The sequence below is a fragment of the Panthera uncia genome, assembly GCF_023721935.1.
Source record: "Panthera uncia isolate 11264 chromosome C1 unlocalized genomic scaffold, Puncia_PCG_1.0 HiC_scaffold_4, whole genome shotgun sequence".
Taxonomy (NCBI): domain Eukaryota; kingdom Metazoa; phylum Chordata; class Mammalia; order Carnivora; family Felidae; genus Panthera; species Panthera uncia.
This window is the reverse complement of record NW_026057585.1, coordinates 68,791,083-68,807,541: the sequence shown is the minus strand read 5'-3', so window position 1 is coordinate 68,807,541 and position 16,459 is coordinate 68,791,083. Positions and strand designations below refer to the sequence as shown.

The following is a 16,459-nucleotide window of genomic DNA, read 5'->3' as shown; positions in this document are numbered from 1 at the left end:
GATTTATGCCTTTTTTATGCACATTATTACAGCAGTCCATTAATGGGTTTTTCTGCTTTTAGGCTTGTGCTCTTTAGTGCACCATCCACACTACAGCCAGAGCCATCTTTCTAAAATACTGTCTGGTCGCATCACTCCTGCTTTGAAGGCTTTCTATTCCTGACCTTCTGCCTGGGGTGGGGAGTGAACAATGAAACTCCCCTGAGGGTTGTCTCTTGAGCCAGGGTCTCTGTGACATTCCCCGGTGTCATGTAGTGTCCTGAAGTTCACACAGTTCCTGTGAGCGGCTTGCTGTCTCTCATGGCACACAGGCCTTCCCCAAGTCCTTCATTTTGCAGAAGTCTCTGTACTACCAACTTGTGTCTCCCCAGAGTCCACTCTGCCCAGCCCAGTCCTGCATTAGCCCAACCACGATGTGCCAGTGGATTGCTTAACCAACCTTTGTCTTCTCTACAGGCTCATGAGCGCTCAGAGAGTTCAGAAGTGGCTTTTGTGATGCAGTTGGTGAAGAAGCTGATGATTGTCATTGCCCGCCCAGCTCGGCTCTTGGAATGCCTGGTGAGTGGACTCCAGAGAAGGTTGGGAGGGGGTGGGGCATACAGAGGAAGTATCCTGCTAACAGCAGAACTATGGTAGTACCACCGTCATTTCTGCTGCTGACGTCCTTGTTTAAATGTGGTATGCTGGCATTGGGCCCAAATGAGTTCCTGTGAGGAAAATGGCTGGTCCTGAGGGGTATTCATCTGACCCCCACACACTGAGCAGACCCCAGGTGAGTGGGCTTTGGGCGGTGAGGAGCATAGACCAGTTCCATTGGCACAAGTTGAGTCCATCAGTTCATCATGCAGCAGCACTTAGCACCTGCTCCACACCACACACTGGAGACACAGACTTAAACACAGCAGAGTCCCTGAGCTTAAGGTACTCCCTCTGTAGTGGAGCTGGTCTTTCAGTGCCTCAGGTAGGAGGCATGGAGACGTAGAAATAATAATTATGATACTGCAAGTAGTGTTGCAACTGAGGGAAGTCCAAAGTGTGACAAGAACATGGGGAAGGAAGGAGGTGCCTTAGTCCTCCTTGGGATGGACGTTTGGTGAAAGCTCCTTAGAGGACACAAAGCTTGGGGTCATGAAGGATGATTATGAGTTTGCCCAGGAAGGGCATTCGATGGAGCACAGGGTGAGTGTGAAGAATTGGTGAGGGAGAAATCTGGAGGGTAGGCGGGGCAGCATCATGGAGGGTCAGGATCCCTGCTCCAGAGTTTGGGTTTATCCTGAGGGCCACTTGGAGCCATCAGAAAGTTTAGGTAAGAATGTGATATGGTCAGATTTACTTTTTTTAACCAGCTTTATTAACGCATAATTTATATACAATAAAATACATCATTTTTGATGTATTCAATGAGTTTTAACATATACACACCTGCATAATCACCACTGCAGTTGAGATAGAGAACATTTCTTTCACCTCAAAAAGTTCCCTTGTGCCTTTTGCAGTCAGTCTCTCTCCCATCCCTCACCTCCCACTGCCAGGCAGCCGCTTATCTGCTCTCTTACACTGTGGATAGGTTTGCCCTTTGTATAGTTTCATGTAGATGAAATTATGTAGTATGTTCTGACTTCTTTCAGCATAATTTGTTTTGTTTTGTTTTATACATGTTACATGTATCACTAATGGGTTCCTATTTGTTTATGAGTAACATTCCATCAGATTTACTCCTGAGAAAGATTACTGTGGTTGCAACATGGATGGTGAATTGGAAGAGAGGGCAGGATGACCAGGCAAATAGCCAGAAGCAGCAGTTCGTGTGCAGATAGGGGTGGCCTGAGGAGGCCAGTGGTAGGGGCACAGAGAAGAGGTAGATGGAGGAGCTTTAGGGGTTTAGGAGACAGACACTCTGACCAGGGACTGAGGAAAGAATAAGAAGTTAGAAGGACTTCCAGATCTTGCCTAGTAGATTAATCCACGTTTTAAATTCATAGGAGAGTAAGATTACTCTCCTCTGGCAGTGGATGTTTCTCCAAAATATTGACACCAGAGATGAGGGAAGCCGTGGAAGCTGGACTTGTGGTCAAGCAGAGGGCCTCTTCCTCAAGAAAATGAAGTCCATGCTTGGACAGGGCTTAGAGTCAGGCCTGGGTTTGAATGTTGGCTCTCTGTCCCTTCCTGTCTCTGTGACCATGGATAAATCAGTGCATCTATTTGGGCCTTGATTTCCTCACTGAGGTCATAGAGGTGTTAGCCGGGTTTAGCCCAGAGTGTAGCACTTAGTAGGGACTCAGTAAATAGAATCCTCACTATACTGCGCTCTGTGCAGACAAGGACTCATGTGCTGTCCACATAGTACTCCGGTCCTAGCACGTACGAGGTGCTCGGTAAATATTTGAAGGCAGGCCTGCACGTACTTGTGCGTGTGTGTGTGATAGTGCCATCTGGCTGGCAGAAGGCTTTGGACCAGGTGAATAGGTTGAGCTATCTTGAAGCCAAAAAGCTTTGGTTCTTAGTGTGAGGAAGACAACACATGCTTAGGGTGTCCAGTCTGGAGCTCACCTGGAAGACAGCTTTGTCCCCATTCTCATGATCCATGAATCATGATGTTTCTGGGTATTCGGAAGCAGGGGTGTCCCATCACAAAGAGAAAGTCTTCTTGTTCATCTTCCTCCAGGTATGTGCTGTGAAAACCAAAGCCTTCACTTGTAGCCCTCACCACTGACCACCTCTCTCCCCTGGTACAGGAGTTTGACCCTGAAGAGTTCTACCACCTGTTAGAAGCAGCCGAGGGCCATGCCAAAGAGGGACAAGGGATTAAATGTGACATTCCCCGCTACATCGTTAGTCAACTGGGCCTCACACGGGATCCCCTAGAGGGTGAGCATGCTGCCTGGTGGCTGTGAAGAGGCCCCACAGCCAACAAACTCTAACCTCAGGAAAGCCACTTGGAGAAGAGACTTAGATTGGACACGGTCACAACTCAGCATCAGGGGCTTCAGGGCTATCAGAGGAACCGTGTATTCTCTGTCAGAAAACAGCTTCTCCTTCAGAATTGTTCACATCTGCCTGACATTAACCCAATCTGGATTGGTGTGAGGCCAGTTGGGTTGGATTTAGAATGTCAAAAGAGGTCAACAACAAAAGACCACAATTACATTTTCAAAAATGGCTCCCTCCTCTGCATGCTTACCTCCTTGTCTGCCACCTTACAAGTTCTCCTGTGTCTTTGATGTATCCTGACACGGGGCTTCACATTGTGCCCCTTCATGAACCGTGGGCTTCTAAGTCCCTGGTCTGTGCTCATCCTGCTCCTGCCTTCTCTGTTCCCCAACCCCATCCGGCAAAGCAGGATAGGGACCAATAGCCCACCCTTGGGCCCTGTTTTCCAGGAATTGTCCTAAATTTGAGTGAAACTTTTTAGAATTTGCCAGGCCTTATGAATGGCACTGGACTTCTAGAAATAGGAGTGGCAGTATTATTTGGCAATTAAGTCCAAAAGCTGTGACTCTTCTGTGGATAGAGCCACAGGAGTACACAGATGCAGGAAATATTAATGCCTACCTTGCATGTACCTGTCATGTGATGTGAGTGGACTACTGACATTGCTGTGCACACCTTTCTCTTGTGCCCTTGCTTTGCTTCTAGAAATGGCCCAGTTGAGCAGCTATGACAGTCCTGACACTCCAGAGACAGATGATTCAGTTGAGGTAAAGAGCTTGAGCTTCTGCCCCAATCACAGAGACTGGGCCCTGTGAAGCAAAGGCCCGTGAGTCCTCTGTGAGAGAATATCTAAAGGAGGGATGGAGGAGTGGGTGGTTGTGCATACTGTCTCAGAAGTCATTCAGCTCCTGACTGAGGAAGAATGGGCTGGGGCCGCGGCAGGACTAAGAGCTGAGCTGATCCTGGGGCTCAGCTTCCCCAGGCACGTGGGCTCTGAGAAGCATGCCTGCCTTCTGCCTTTGCTCTTGTCTTCCAGGGCCGTGGGGCATCTCTGACTAAAAAGACACCCTCTGAAGAGGACTTTGAGACCATTAAGCTCATCAGCAATGGCGCCTATGGGTAAAGGCAGAGGGGAGGGTGTAGCCAGGACTGGAGCTAAGTCAGCCCTTGGACTCTTCCTTCTAGAAGTATATGATACCCAATTCTCTGGGCAGCAGATGCCTCAGGATAGACCCTCTCCCTCTCCAAAGCCAGGAGTCCAGGAGAGACAGGAGTTGATTTTACTCTGACATGTGGGCATTGTTCCTTTCCCAGACAAGGTCCCCACCTCTCTTGGTAGCACTCCCCCTGTAGTGAGCTCTGGGGAAGTCTGAGCTGTGTCCTCAGGACTTGGTGTTATTGGGAAATTGAAGAGCTCTATGGGCAGGGGGCCCACATCCTTTTCATCGATAAGCTCACCCCTGCTCCTTTGTTCTGTGCATTTACAAGGTGTGATAGGAGGCATTTTGGACACCCCAGCTCTGGGTGGTAGGGAGCACGGCCCAGGTTGCTGAGGGCCCATGGGGGCTGGGCCGGGCTGTGTTTCCCAGGGCTGTATTCCTGGTGCGGCATAAGTCCACTCGGCAGCGCTTTGCCATGAAGAAGGTCAACAAGCAGAACTTGATCCTACGGAACCAGATCCAGCAGGCCTTTGTGGAGCGTGACATACTGACTTTTGCCGAGAACCCCTTTGTCGTCAGCATGTTCTGCTCCTTTGAGACCAAGCGCCACCTGTGCATGGTGATGGAGTATGTGGAAGGTACTGGGGGAAGGGTGACCTGGCATGGAAGCCAAGGCACAACATGAGGCTTAGCCCTGAGCTAGGACCAACAGCTTTGAATAGGGGTGAAGTTTCAGAGCCCAGCTTCCCAATCTCTCTTTGGCATTGGTTTCTGCCTTAGGATCTCAGAGACCATTTGGCCATGGTGGGCACAAATCTCCCTGCCCCTCATAGGGAGAGGCTTCTGGAGCAGTCGCTGCCATGCGGCTCCCCATGTCAGGTGCAAAGAGAGGCATTCTGGGACAAGATGTATCAGCCCAATAGCTGTAGAATCCTGCACCTCAAAGCCTGGACGGTCTCTACTGCTGGCGTCCGGCAGGAACAAAGGAGGTAGCAGAGCCACATAGCCCAAGGTTACGTGCTGGGAGGACTGTATCTGGACCCTCAGAAGAGAGGAATGCCATTGGCCTGGCTGATGGCTTGTGAAGGGATCACCCCTTGAGAACACAAAATGTTCTGGGGATGGAATAAAAGAGCATCATGGGGCATATGGGGGAGAGAGAGCAGTTTTGCCAGTGGCCTTCCCACTTCCCTTCTCGCTGCTGTGTACAACTTCCAAAGATATTTTGCCTAAGGCTTGAAGTTGAAACACAACAAAACTCCCCTTTTAATTCAGGGTACATGCTGAGAGTTTACGGTGTTATCTTACTGGAAAACCAGAGGATAGTTGTCAGGAAGAAAATAAGTGAACAAATGCTGAAGTCTCGGTCAGATGTGTTTATAATATACAGGACTCATACCCTAAAATAACGCAGCTGCATCCCTGCAAATCCACTCACAAGTATGGAAGCCTGGGTTCCTACCCTCTCTGGCCTGAACAGTGGCCCTGACAGCCATTGGCAGATTCACCGTGCTGCCTACTTGTCTCCACGCTCTGTCTGCCCCCATACCAGCGTTGGAAGGGCTAGATTCACAGTCTCTAGCACCAGGCTATTCTGTGAGGCTGTCTCCTCTGGGACCTCAGAGACTATAAAGCCTAAGACCATAGGGAACTGGATCCTTCCTTCATGGTGGCCTGGGCTTGTTGCAGGAGGAGATTGTGCTACTCTGCTGAAGAACATCGGGGCCCTGCCTGTGGACATGGTGCGTCTGTACTTCGCAGAAACCGTGCTAGCCCTGGAGTACTTACACAACTATGGCATCGTGCACCGTGACCTCAAGCCTGACAAGTATGCCCACACTCTTGGTTCCTTGTCCAAGGTCTCTCTTGGATCTCTAAATAGATGGAGGCAGACACAGCATGTTTGAATCTATCCCAGAATGGATGCTAGGAAATAGTGCTCTTGTGGGTGTCTGTCTAGGCCTAGTACTCTAGCCCCTGACCACCCCAGATGCAAAGACCATTGCCAGTAAGTCTGGCAGGCACATAAGACTTCGGTGACATGTAAGAATCACTGAGAAGCTCCACTAAAGAAACCAAGCAGGAACGAAAGAATCGGCACATCTAGTAGATGGATAAACAAGTGTTCTAACATTTACTGGCCTCTCTGGGCCAAGCACTATAATCTGGACTGTAAAATAGTCCCTGGCCTATAGAACATAAGTTTAGTATGGGAACAGAAATATCTGAGTATAGGCTGCTTCTCGGAAGGCATAAGTCAGATGGAAAAGGTGAGAGGAGCTTTCTAAAGCCAGGAAACAGGATTTGCAAAGGCACCCACCCAGGTGTGAGAGAATGAGACCTAGGAACTACAGTATGCGGAAATGGAGATCCTTAATTGGTCAGAGTAGTAAGAGAGAAGGCTGGAGAGATAGGCAGGGATTAGATCATCAGGGGTCTTTTTGTTAGGTTTGGGTTTTATTTTAAAGGGTTGGAGGCACCTGGGTGACTCACTTGGTTAAGTGTCCAACTTCAGCTCAGGTCACGATCTCACAATTCATGAGTTCGAACCCCATGTCGGGCTCTGTGCTGACAGCTCAGAGCCTGGAGCCTGCTTCAGATTCTGTGTCTCCTACTCTCTTTCTGCCCCTCCCCATTCACTCTCTGTCTCTCCCTCTGTCTCTCTCAAAAATAAACATATAAAATTAAATTAAATTAAATTAAATTAAAAAAATAAAATAAAATAAAGGGTCCTAACAAGTTTTCAAAGGGCCTGTTAGCCAAAGCTATGATAGAATGACAGATTTTAGTTTAGGTTTAGAGAGTCCACTGTGCAGTGGAAAAGGTGGTGAGGCTGTTGCAGTAGATCAGGCCCAAAACAACCACACCTGCAAGATGCAGAAGAGAGGGGATAGTGTTAAGAAGTAGAAAGGAAACCAAAGGGTTGGGGTGGGTGGTGGAAGAGAAGCAGGGGAGCAGGAGTCTGGGATGTCGTCCAGACTTCTAGCTCAGGACTAGTGCATGGGGAATAGCCTCTTTTGTGAAAAGTGGCTTTGACACTAGACAGACCTGAGTTCAAATGACCCCTTGTTAACTCTGTGAGTTTGGGTCTGTTCATTAAACCTCTCTGAACCTCATGTTCCTCCTCTTAAAAAATTGGGGATAATTTTTAATTATTTTATTATTAATTAATTAATTATTAACTATCAATTATTAACTGTTTTTAATTAATAATAAATTAATTTATTTTTAAATTATTAATACCGGTCTTTGTTGCATTAGTTACTGTGTAAGACCTTTTGGGAGCCAGGATATTTTTATAAGTAATAAACTACTTGTCACAGAACTCAGAGATAACAAAAATCATTTTCTGAGAAGACCACTTAGGCAGTGTGACTCTGTTTTGGACAGGTTGAGTTCATGGTGTCCATAAGACATCTGGGAAGTTAGTAGTCATGAAGCTCATAAAAGAAGTCAGATGCTGATTTGGGAATCAGAATAAAGGGGTGGCAGGGTGAAGCCTTTGTCATGAAATGAAATGGTCCCAGCAGAGTATGTAATGGGAGAACAGAGAGACCATTCTCTGTGAGATCTTATTTCTAGTTTCTCCCAATCAATTTTCCTTTAAAACCAGCTGTGGAGAGGTGCCTGGGTGGCGCGGTGAGTTAAGTGACCAACTCTTGATCTCGGCTCAGGTCATGATCTCACAGTTCATGAGTTCAAGCCCCGGCATCAGGCTCTGCGCCGACAGCGCAAAACCTGCTCGGGATTCTGTCTCTCCTTCTCTCTGCCCCTCCCTGCTTGTTCTCTCTCTCTCTCTCTCTCTCAAAATAAATAAGCTTTAAAAAATTTTAAAACCAGCTGTGCACATGGAGCAAGATGATTCACCCCTTTCGCCTCTCCCTGAGTCTGGGTATCGTGAGACACCCAGTGAGAAAAGAGGGCTGGGTATGGCTAGAGCCTTGGGATGCGGTTGATCTTTCTGTGGAAGAAGGTCAGTCCGTCAGCTGGCTGGTACCTGCCCCCAGCATAGAATACAGTTGAGGGGAGTAAACATTAATGAGTTGGGGGAATGGGCAAAAGGCAGGTTAGTTCTTGTGCAGAATGTAGTACTCACAAAGCCAGAGATTTTTTTTTTTTTTCATAGGGGCCGGTCTCCTTGATGAAGCTACCCTGCTTATATCCCACAAGAACCCTTTGGAAGCCTGACTGGGAAATTTTGGCATATAAAAAATCAGCACTCTCAGAAAACTAGGAAATAACCCTATACTTTTGTTTCTCTGGTTTCCCAGCCTCCTGATTACATCCATGGGGCACATCAAGCTTACTGACTTTGGCCTTTCTAAAATTGGCCTCATGAGCCTGACAACAAACTTGTATGAGGGCCACATTGAAAAGGATGCCCGGGAGTTCCTGGACAAGCAGGTACAGAAGGATAGTTGAGACCTTGGGAGTTGAGTTCCAGACTTCAGAATAAGGGTAGGGGGCCATATACTTAGCTAGATATTAAGACTGGGAGCTCCTATCTTTTCCACCTTTTGGTTCCACGGAGGTATTGAGGGTAGGTAGCACATTTGGAAAATAGGGTGGGCCACAAGAATCATATGGATATAAAATCCAAAATCATCTTCCTCAGGGTTTGGAGAAAATAGGTCATATAACCATTGTTATTCTCAAAGACTAACCTGAGATTTGTCCTGAACCTCCTATAGCCTCGGTCAAGGGCAAGGCTCTTCTGGAGCCTGTTCTTGGAACACTGCTCCAAGTCTCCACTGGATTATGGTCCAGCTTCTTGAGAGTAGCCTCTGGATGTTCCTTGATTTGACAGTTCAGGTTGTGACTATTTGCAAGTCCCTGTAGTAGTCATGTGACTAACTATAGGGTCTGTCCTTTGAGAGGCTGGAGGGCAGAGGCCAGTTATGGGAACAAGATGCCAGAAAGAGTTGTTAAGGGCTCGGGGAGTGGTTGTTCCAGGCTAGAAGTGTATGTTTTGGTTAGTTAGGAAGTATGTAAATTCACTCCACCAACAGTTCCAAATCCGATACCCTGGGTTCCTATTGATCTTGTTCTTTAACCAAAGTAAGCCAAGTCTTCCTTCAGAGACTTTCTTCTCCAGGGGTGGGAACATCCCCACTTCTTCAGCCATTATGCCAATGAGCTACCTCAGGATGCTGAGCCAGCCTGGCTTCTCTGTGCCCAGGTATGCGGGACCCCGGAGTACATTGCGCCTGAGGTGATCCTGCGTCAGGGCTATGGGAAGCCAGTGGACTGGTGGGCCATGGGCATAATCCTGTATGAGTTCCTGGTGGGTTGCGTCCCTTTCTTTGGAGATACTCCGGAGGAGCTCTTTGGGCAAGTGATCAGTGGTAGGTACCATCACCCTGGCATACTGGGGAGACAGAGTCTGGATCCACAAATATAATTTACACATGCACCTGTGAGGCTTATGAGTTCTTGTTCTGAATTTGTGTGTATGTGTAGTATGCTTGCCTCTTAGATGCGAATGTGTGTGGGTATGTGTGCACTGTGTGTGTCATGTGGGGCTTGTTCCATTTGTGTTCATGTATCCCCCATGTGCCTGTGTTGTGTATGTGTGAGTATACTAGTGTCTGAAGTATAAAGGCAGGGTGAGCTGGAGCTTCAGGACAGGAGAAGTCCTGGATCAAGAGCAAGCTGCGGGCTAGGGTATGTGTGACCCCCTAGGAGGGCAGGAACTTATAGAACTTAAAGAGTTGGGTCCTGGGCAAGGCTTTCAGTGGCTCTGGGCTGGGCCCGTTATGCCTCCCTACCCATGTCTTACCATAGAACCCTCTTCTTTATCTCCCCACTCTGCCTGCAACCTCTGAGACCCTTCTCTAAACCACTCCTTCCCTCTTACCCCCAACTCTTCAGATGAGATTGTGTGGCCTGAGGGGGAGGATGCACTGCCGCCAGATGCCCAGGACCTCACCTCTAAACTGCTCCACCAGAACCCTCTGGAGAGATTGGGTGCAGGTAGGACAGGCCCCACTGACCTTTCTCACAACTTGGAAGAGGGAAGAGGGAGGTTGAGTCCATGCAACCGGGAAGCTCAGGCTTCAGATATGGGCAGCGCATCTGATCCTGAGACTGCCCTGCTCCTGTGAGCACAAGGAGAAAGGTGCCATAGCCGAGGCATTCAGGACTGGCCTCTTGAGGTCTGGGTTCTCACTGGACTTGCTGGCCTGGACTCCACACAGCTCATCCTGCGCCTCGCCCACACCCTCCCTGTCCACAGGCAGTGCTTCTGAGGTGAAGCAGCATCCGTTCTTTACTGGTCTGGACTGGACAGGACTTCTTCGCCAGAAGGCTGAATTTATTCCTCAACTGGAGTCAGAGGATGATACCAGCTACTTTGACAGTAAGGCCACTGGTGGGATGGGGAGAAGTGGGGATCCTACCTGTTTGCCCAGAAACACCTGTGCACCCTCCACTTGGTACTGGGAGTCACTTCTCCAGCCCTCTGAGGTCTGATAAAGGTCAAAAGGAGGCACCAACCAGGGCCTCTAAAGGGAACTGTCCTGTGTGTCTGACCCAGCCCGCTCCGAGCGCTACCACCACGTGGACTCAGAGGATGAGGAAGAAGTGAGTGAGGATGGCTGCCTGGAGATCCGCCAGTTCTCATCGTGCTCTCCAAGGTTCAGCAAGGTGCGATGGAGCAGGCCCAGGCTGGGAAGGACTGGGAGAAGAGGACCTGTCAAGGAATATGCCTGGGGCAGGTTGGGGGGGAGCATGTGACGGGGCTACCCCTAGGAAAAGAGGAAGAAGGGGCCCAGCCTGCATATGACAGATATCGCAAGAACCGCTCCAGGCCCTGACATCAGAGATGCCAGGGGTGAGGCCCAGTCAGGCCAGTGGAATAGCCGCTTCCTCGAATATTCATCTGGTATGGAGGAGGGAAGGGGAAAACTGGTTCCAATTCCTGGGTTTCAGGTGCCAAGGATACTTTTGGGAGGTGTGGCTATTGGGGCCTGTCCCTGGCACAGACTCTGTGCCCACAGGTGTACAGTAGCATGGAGCGGCTGTCCCTGCTTGAGGAGCGCCGGGCACCACCCCCCACCAAGCGCAGCCTGAGTGAGGAGAAGGACGACTGCTCTGATGGCCTGGCAGGGCTGAAGGGCCGAGACCGGAGCTGGGTGATTGGCTCCCCTGAGATGTGAGCACCCAGAATCCACCTAGGGTGGGCAGCATAGCCATCCATTAGTTGTTACAGATCATGGGTGAGATTCAGATGCTGGGGGGCAGTGCTGGTGGCAGTGAGGGGGTATCCCAGGGATGGCTGCTGAAGGGAATGTCAGAGGAAAAAAGTTCTATGACTTACAACTCTTGTGAGCCCCTCAGGAAGCCTGAGCTGGAGGAAGGAGACCACCTGCCTGTCTCACCCTGGGCCTTGTGTCTCACAGATTGCGGAAGAGGCTGTCAGTGTCAGAGTCATCCCACACGGAGAGCGACTCAAGCCCTCCACTGACAGTGCGACGCCGCTGCTCAGGTCTCCTGGATGCTCCTCACTTCCCTGAGGGCCCTGAGGAGGCTAGCAGCACCCCCAGGAGGCAGCAGCTGGAGGGTACATGGCTTCTGACACCCCCATCTGGAGAAGGGGTATCTGGGCCTGTCCCTGAACGGCCAGTAGAGCGGCGACTGAAGCTAGATGAGGAGCCTGTTGGCCAGAGCTGCAGCTCCAGTCCAGGTGTGGCCCAGCAGGTGGCCACGAGGCCTGGAATGGAGGACGCTGCAGGCAGGCAGGGGGGTGAGGCTCCACTGCATTGCAGGTTTCAGTGCTTACTTGGGCCCACAGCTCTGGAGACTCGAGGAGGCCGTGGGACCCCACAGCTGACTGAGGGAGCCACAGCCAAGGCCATCAGTGACCTGGCGGTACGCAGGGCCCGCCACCGACTGCTCTCCGGGGACTCAGCAGAAAAGCGCACCACTCGCCCCATCAACAAAGTGATCAAGTCCGCCTCAGCCACAACCCTGTCCCTCCTCATTCCTACAGGTAAGCCCCCCAGGGAACTAGGATAAAACTCACAGGAAGGGCCCTGGAATCTCTGTGGGCCTTTGGCAGGGTCTGCGCATGGCAGGTATGTCTGTGCGTCGTGTGTTAAGGAGCAGGTATCTGAGAGACTGTGTGTCACTGCTGCCTCCTTGTTAGGAGATGAGAGGTCTCTAAAAGTGTGCATTGGTGTCAGGTTGTGTGTGCATATGCCACAAGGCGAGGTGGCACTATGTAATGAGTGCAGGCTCTGAGGCAGAGAGCTTACATTCAGATCCTGGCTCCTGACCTTGACAAAGTTGCTTAACCTCTCTGAGTTTCAAGTTCCTCATCAAAAATCGTAGAACTTACTAGTGGTAGCTCGTAGGGTAATTGGGACGTATGAATACGTACAGAGAGCGTATGTGGCCCCTGATGGATACAAGTATGTATTCAGTAAGTGCTAGCTGCCATCACCTCTTGGGCCAAGGGGGGTGGTTTGGGCATGTGAGGGGCTTTGCTGCTCTTGAGTCTGTGGTGAAGACATCCCTGGGCTTAGTCTCTGCCTGTGACTACAGCTGTGAGGCATCAGCAGCCTAGCCTAGATGGAGCTGGGCTGGAAGTATGGCCAGGCCAGGGTCCTCTGACCTGCTCAGTCCTGTCTTTCCTTCTCCAGAACACACCTGCTCTCCATTGGCCAGCCCCATGTCCCCACATTCCCAGTCATCCAACCCGTCATCCAGGGACTCTTCTCCAAGCAGGGACTTTTTGCCAGCCCTCAGCAGCTCGAGGCCCCCCATCATCATCCACCGAGCTGGCAAGAAGTATGGCTTCACCTTGCGGGCCATCCGTGTCTACATGGGTGACTCAGACGTCTACACTGTGCACCACATGGTGTGGGTATGTCTGGCCATCCAGACCTGTTGTCTCCCAGTTTTGTCATTGTTCTGCCTTCCCCCTATCAGGGCCTGTCTGTCCCTGCTTCTTTCCCTGCCTAAACTATCCTCAGGGTATAAAGTGGGGGTGGGGAACAGCAGAACCAGGCCCCACACTTTACACTCAGGCTCCAGGCTGAGGACTGTTATCTCCCTGGGGCAGCACGTGGAGGATGGAGGTCCAGCCAGTGAGGCAGGGCTTCGTCAGGGTGACCTCATCACTCATGTCAACGGGGAGCCTGTGCATGGACTGGTGCACACAGAAGTGGTGGAGCTGATTCTGAAGGTTAGTGCTGGGTATGCTACCTGACGTGGTCCCCCAGTGACCCTGCCTTATAAGTCTATGACTTACTACGGGGAATTGGGAGAGTTGGGTGCACACACCCATGGCACTGAGGACAGACGCACCCATAGCAATGGGCTTTTGCTGGAAAGCAGCGTCCTCACTGACCAAGGCCCAGGGATCCTTCTGAGCCATGGATAGGACTGAAGAACAAGACAAATGAGCCTCTTCTCCACTTTCCCAACCCTAAACTGTCCAGGCTCCAGTTGGAGCCATTTCCTAATCTGTGAAGTGGGAAGACAGGCCTATGGTTCACACCTGTCAATGTAGGGACAAAAGCTAGAGCTGTGGGGTAGCCATGCCTGAGGGTGAGGGTAGGAGCAAAAATATGTCCCCTGCCTTAGCCTGGGTTCACGCTCTGTTCCCCAGAGTGGAAACAAGGTGTCTATTTCAACAACGCCCTTGGAGAACACATCCATTAAAGTGGGGCCAGCTCGGAAGGGCAGCTACAAGGCCAAGATGGCCCGAAGGAGTAAGCGGAGCCGGGGCAAAGATGGGCAAGAAAGGTGAGCATGACTGAGCCACCTAGGTGCTCGTGTGTGCTCGGAGCCCTGGCTATTGGGCCCAGTATATGCTATGCCTCGTGCACCAACTCACACAGCCCTTGACTCTTGTCTCTGCAGCAAAAAAAGGAGCTCCCTGTTCCGGAAGATCACCAAGCAGGCATCCCTGTTGCACACCAGCCGTAGCCTTTCCTCCCTTAACCGCTCCTTATCATCAGGGGAGAGCGGGCCAGGCTCTCCTACACACAGCCACAGCCTTTCCCCCCGATCTCCCACTCAGGGCTACCGGGTGACCCCTGATGCTCTGCATTCAGGTATGAAGTGCTCCCTGCACATCACAGAGACAGCCCCTGGGAGGTAGGAAAGAGCCTATAGGCCCTCTGTGCTTCTCTGCGGCCCCACTCTGAAACTCCTTCACCCTACCCCCTGCAAGACTCAGCAGTCCTAGGGAGGAGGTGACAGGGGCGGAGGGTGACTTTATTTCTGTAGCCTGGGCTCTGGTTCACTGGCTAGGGTCACCTTGATGATCCTGGGACATTCTACGGGTAGCCCTGCCTTGCCCCTCAGTCACTTCTATCAGCTGACATTGTTCTGCCTTTGTGTGTCTGTCTGTGTGTGCAAAGTGGGAGGAAATTCATCACAGAGCAGCTCCCCCAGCTCCAGCGTGCCCAGTTCTCCAGCCGGCTCTGGGCACACACGACCCAGCTCCCTGCACGGCCTGGCACCCAAGCTCCAGCGCCAGTACCGCTCTCCGCGGCGCAAGTCGGCCGGCAGCATCCCTCTGTCACCACTGGCCCATACCCCTTCCCCACCGCCAGCAGCTTCACCCCAGCGCTCCCCATCGCCCCTGTCTGGACATGGAGCCCAGGCCTTCCCCACCAAGCTTCATTTGTCGCCTCCTCTGGGCAGGCAGCTCTCACGACCCAAGAGTGCAGAGCCGCCCCGCTCACCACTACTTAAGAGGGTACAGTCAGCTGAGAAACTGGCAGCTGCGCTTGCTGCTTCCGAGAAGAAGCTAGCCACTTCTCGGAAGCATAGCCTTGACCTGCCCCACCCTGAGCTAAAGAAGGAACTGCCGCCCAGGGAAGTCAGCCCTCTAGAGGTGGTTGGGACCAGGAGTGTGCTGTCTGGGAAAGGGTCACTGCCAGGGAAGGGGGTGCTGCAGCCTTCTCCCTCATGGGCCCTAGGCGCTCTCCGACAGGACCGGGCTGAACGGCGAGAGTCGCTGCAGAAGCAGGAAGCCATCCGTGAGGTTGACTCTTCAGAGGATGACGCCGAGGAGGGGCCGGAGAACAGCCAAGGTGTACAGGAACCGAGCTTGGCACCAAGCCCAGAAGTGGGCCGGGACCCACCCCTCAGAGGAGCAGGAGAGGGTGAGGAAGAGGATGCCTTCTTGTCTAGGGACCCCAAGAGCCAGGGCTCAGCGGCCCCAGGCCTGTTGACAGAGATCACACTGAAGGATCCCGGAATGGAAGGCCCTAGTGTCCCCCAGAGGAGGCTTGGGATCCCACAAGCCTTTGAGGAGGCTGCTAGCTCCTCATCACCGGCCCCCAGCCTAGATAAGGCTGGACCCACAGACCCTATCCCTCCTGAAGGCTGCTGGAAGGCCCAGCACTTCCATACCCAGGCACTAACAGCACTTTGTCCTAGCTCTTCAGGACTTCTCCCTACCAGTCCCTCTGCTGTCACCTCGACCTCTGGAGAGCCAGGCCCATGGGCCTGGAAATTTCTTATTGAGGGTCCAGACAGGGCATCCCCAAGCAGAAAGGCAACAATGGAAGGTGGGATGGCCAGCTCCCAGGATTTGGAAACCATAACTCCAGTCCATTCAGAGAACCTGTCTCCCAGACAGGAGGTGAAGTCATGGCCACCTGGTGCCCCTGGGCTGGTCCATCCACCTTGTGAGTTTCCCCGCCAAAGCTGGCTGTGGAAGCCCGAATGTGCACAAATAGAGAAAGAGGAGCCAGCCCTGGGCATCACCAAAGTGCCTGATGCCTCAGGTGATAGGAAGCAGAACATTCCACGCAGAAGCTGCCCTCTCACCCAGGAGCCTGGGCCCAGCCTGCTCCGGAGAGGCCGAGACCCAGCAGGCCCTCAAAAGCATCAGGACTTGGCATTGGTGCCTGATGAGCTTTTAAAGCAAACATAACAGTCGTTTGCCATTTCTTGCACTCAGATCTGTGTAATACATGCTCTTGGAAACCATCTTTGTCTTTTGTTTCTTTCAGTCAACACAAATGTAACTCAAGGTCTTTGTTACTGCTGAGAATAGAGTGGTGAATAACACACTTTTCCACTGTCAGGGGAGGGTTGCCTAAGCCCAATGTGGCTTTCCAGAGACTGCGACGTCTGAGCTCCAACCTCTAGGACAGATGATAGTAGTTTGCTGCGTTAGAAGAGTGGGGTGGATTAGTCTGAGTATCCAAGCAAAAAGTACAGCACTTACCATATACTTGGTATATTCAAGAAACAGAAAACAAAGTGGAAATGGGTCTAGTGAGTTTGGCAAGGGCCATATTTAATGATCTTCCAAGAGCTTAGACTTTCTGTAAGTGGGGGGGGAGTTATAGAAGACCCCGTAGCAACTAATATTCTGGCTTATAGAGGAGGGAACTTGGGTT

At 51.4% G+C, this 16,459-nt stretch overlaps 1 protein-coding gene across 4 annotated transcripts in view; it reads left to right on the top strand.

Annotated features, from left to right (window-relative positions):
- Positions 1-16,043, top strand: part of MAST2 (microtubule associated serine/threonine kinase 2) — a 219,378-nt gene extending 203,335 nt beyond the window's left edge. For 2 of the 4 annotated variants that reach the window (XM_049618614.1, XM_049618611.1), the window contains 19 exons: positions 457-558; positions 2,736-2,868; positions 3,637-3,698; positions 3,968-4,050; positions 4,521-4,729; positions 5,781-5,919; positions 8,363-8,495; positions 9,271-9,436; positions 9,963-10,064; positions 10,327-10,449; positions 10,627-10,736; positions 11,090-11,244; positions 11,492-11,775; positions 11,884-12,081; positions 12,734-12,957; positions 13,156-13,278; positions 13,705-13,841; positions 13,959-14,152; positions 14,462-16,043. In XM_049618614.1, coding sequence (XP_049474571.1) covers positions 457-558; positions 2,736-2,868; positions 3,637-3,698; positions 3,968-4,050; positions 4,521-4,729; positions 5,781-5,919; positions 8,363-8,495; positions 9,271-9,436; positions 9,963-10,064; positions 10,327-10,449; positions 10,627-10,736; positions 11,090-11,244; positions 11,492-11,775; positions 11,884-12,081; positions 12,734-12,957; positions 13,156-13,278; positions 13,705-13,841; positions 13,959-14,152; positions 14,462-15,987 — 4,203 coding nt within the window. In that variant the 3' untranslated portion in view covers positions 15,988-16,043. The remainder of the gene's footprint in view (positions 1-456; positions 559-2,735; positions 2,869-3,636; positions 3,699-3,967; positions 4,051-4,520; positions 4,730-5,780; positions 5,920-8,362; positions 8,496-9,270; positions 9,437-9,962; positions 10,065-10,326; positions 10,450-10,626; positions 10,737-11,089; positions 11,245-11,491; positions 11,776-11,883; positions 12,082-12,733; positions 12,958-13,155; positions 13,279-13,704; positions 13,842-13,958; positions 14,153-14,461) is intronic. The other 2 variants (XM_049618613.1, XM_049618612.1) reach the window with 2 other exon arrangements.
- Positions 16,044-16,459: the final 416 nt, after the last annotated feature.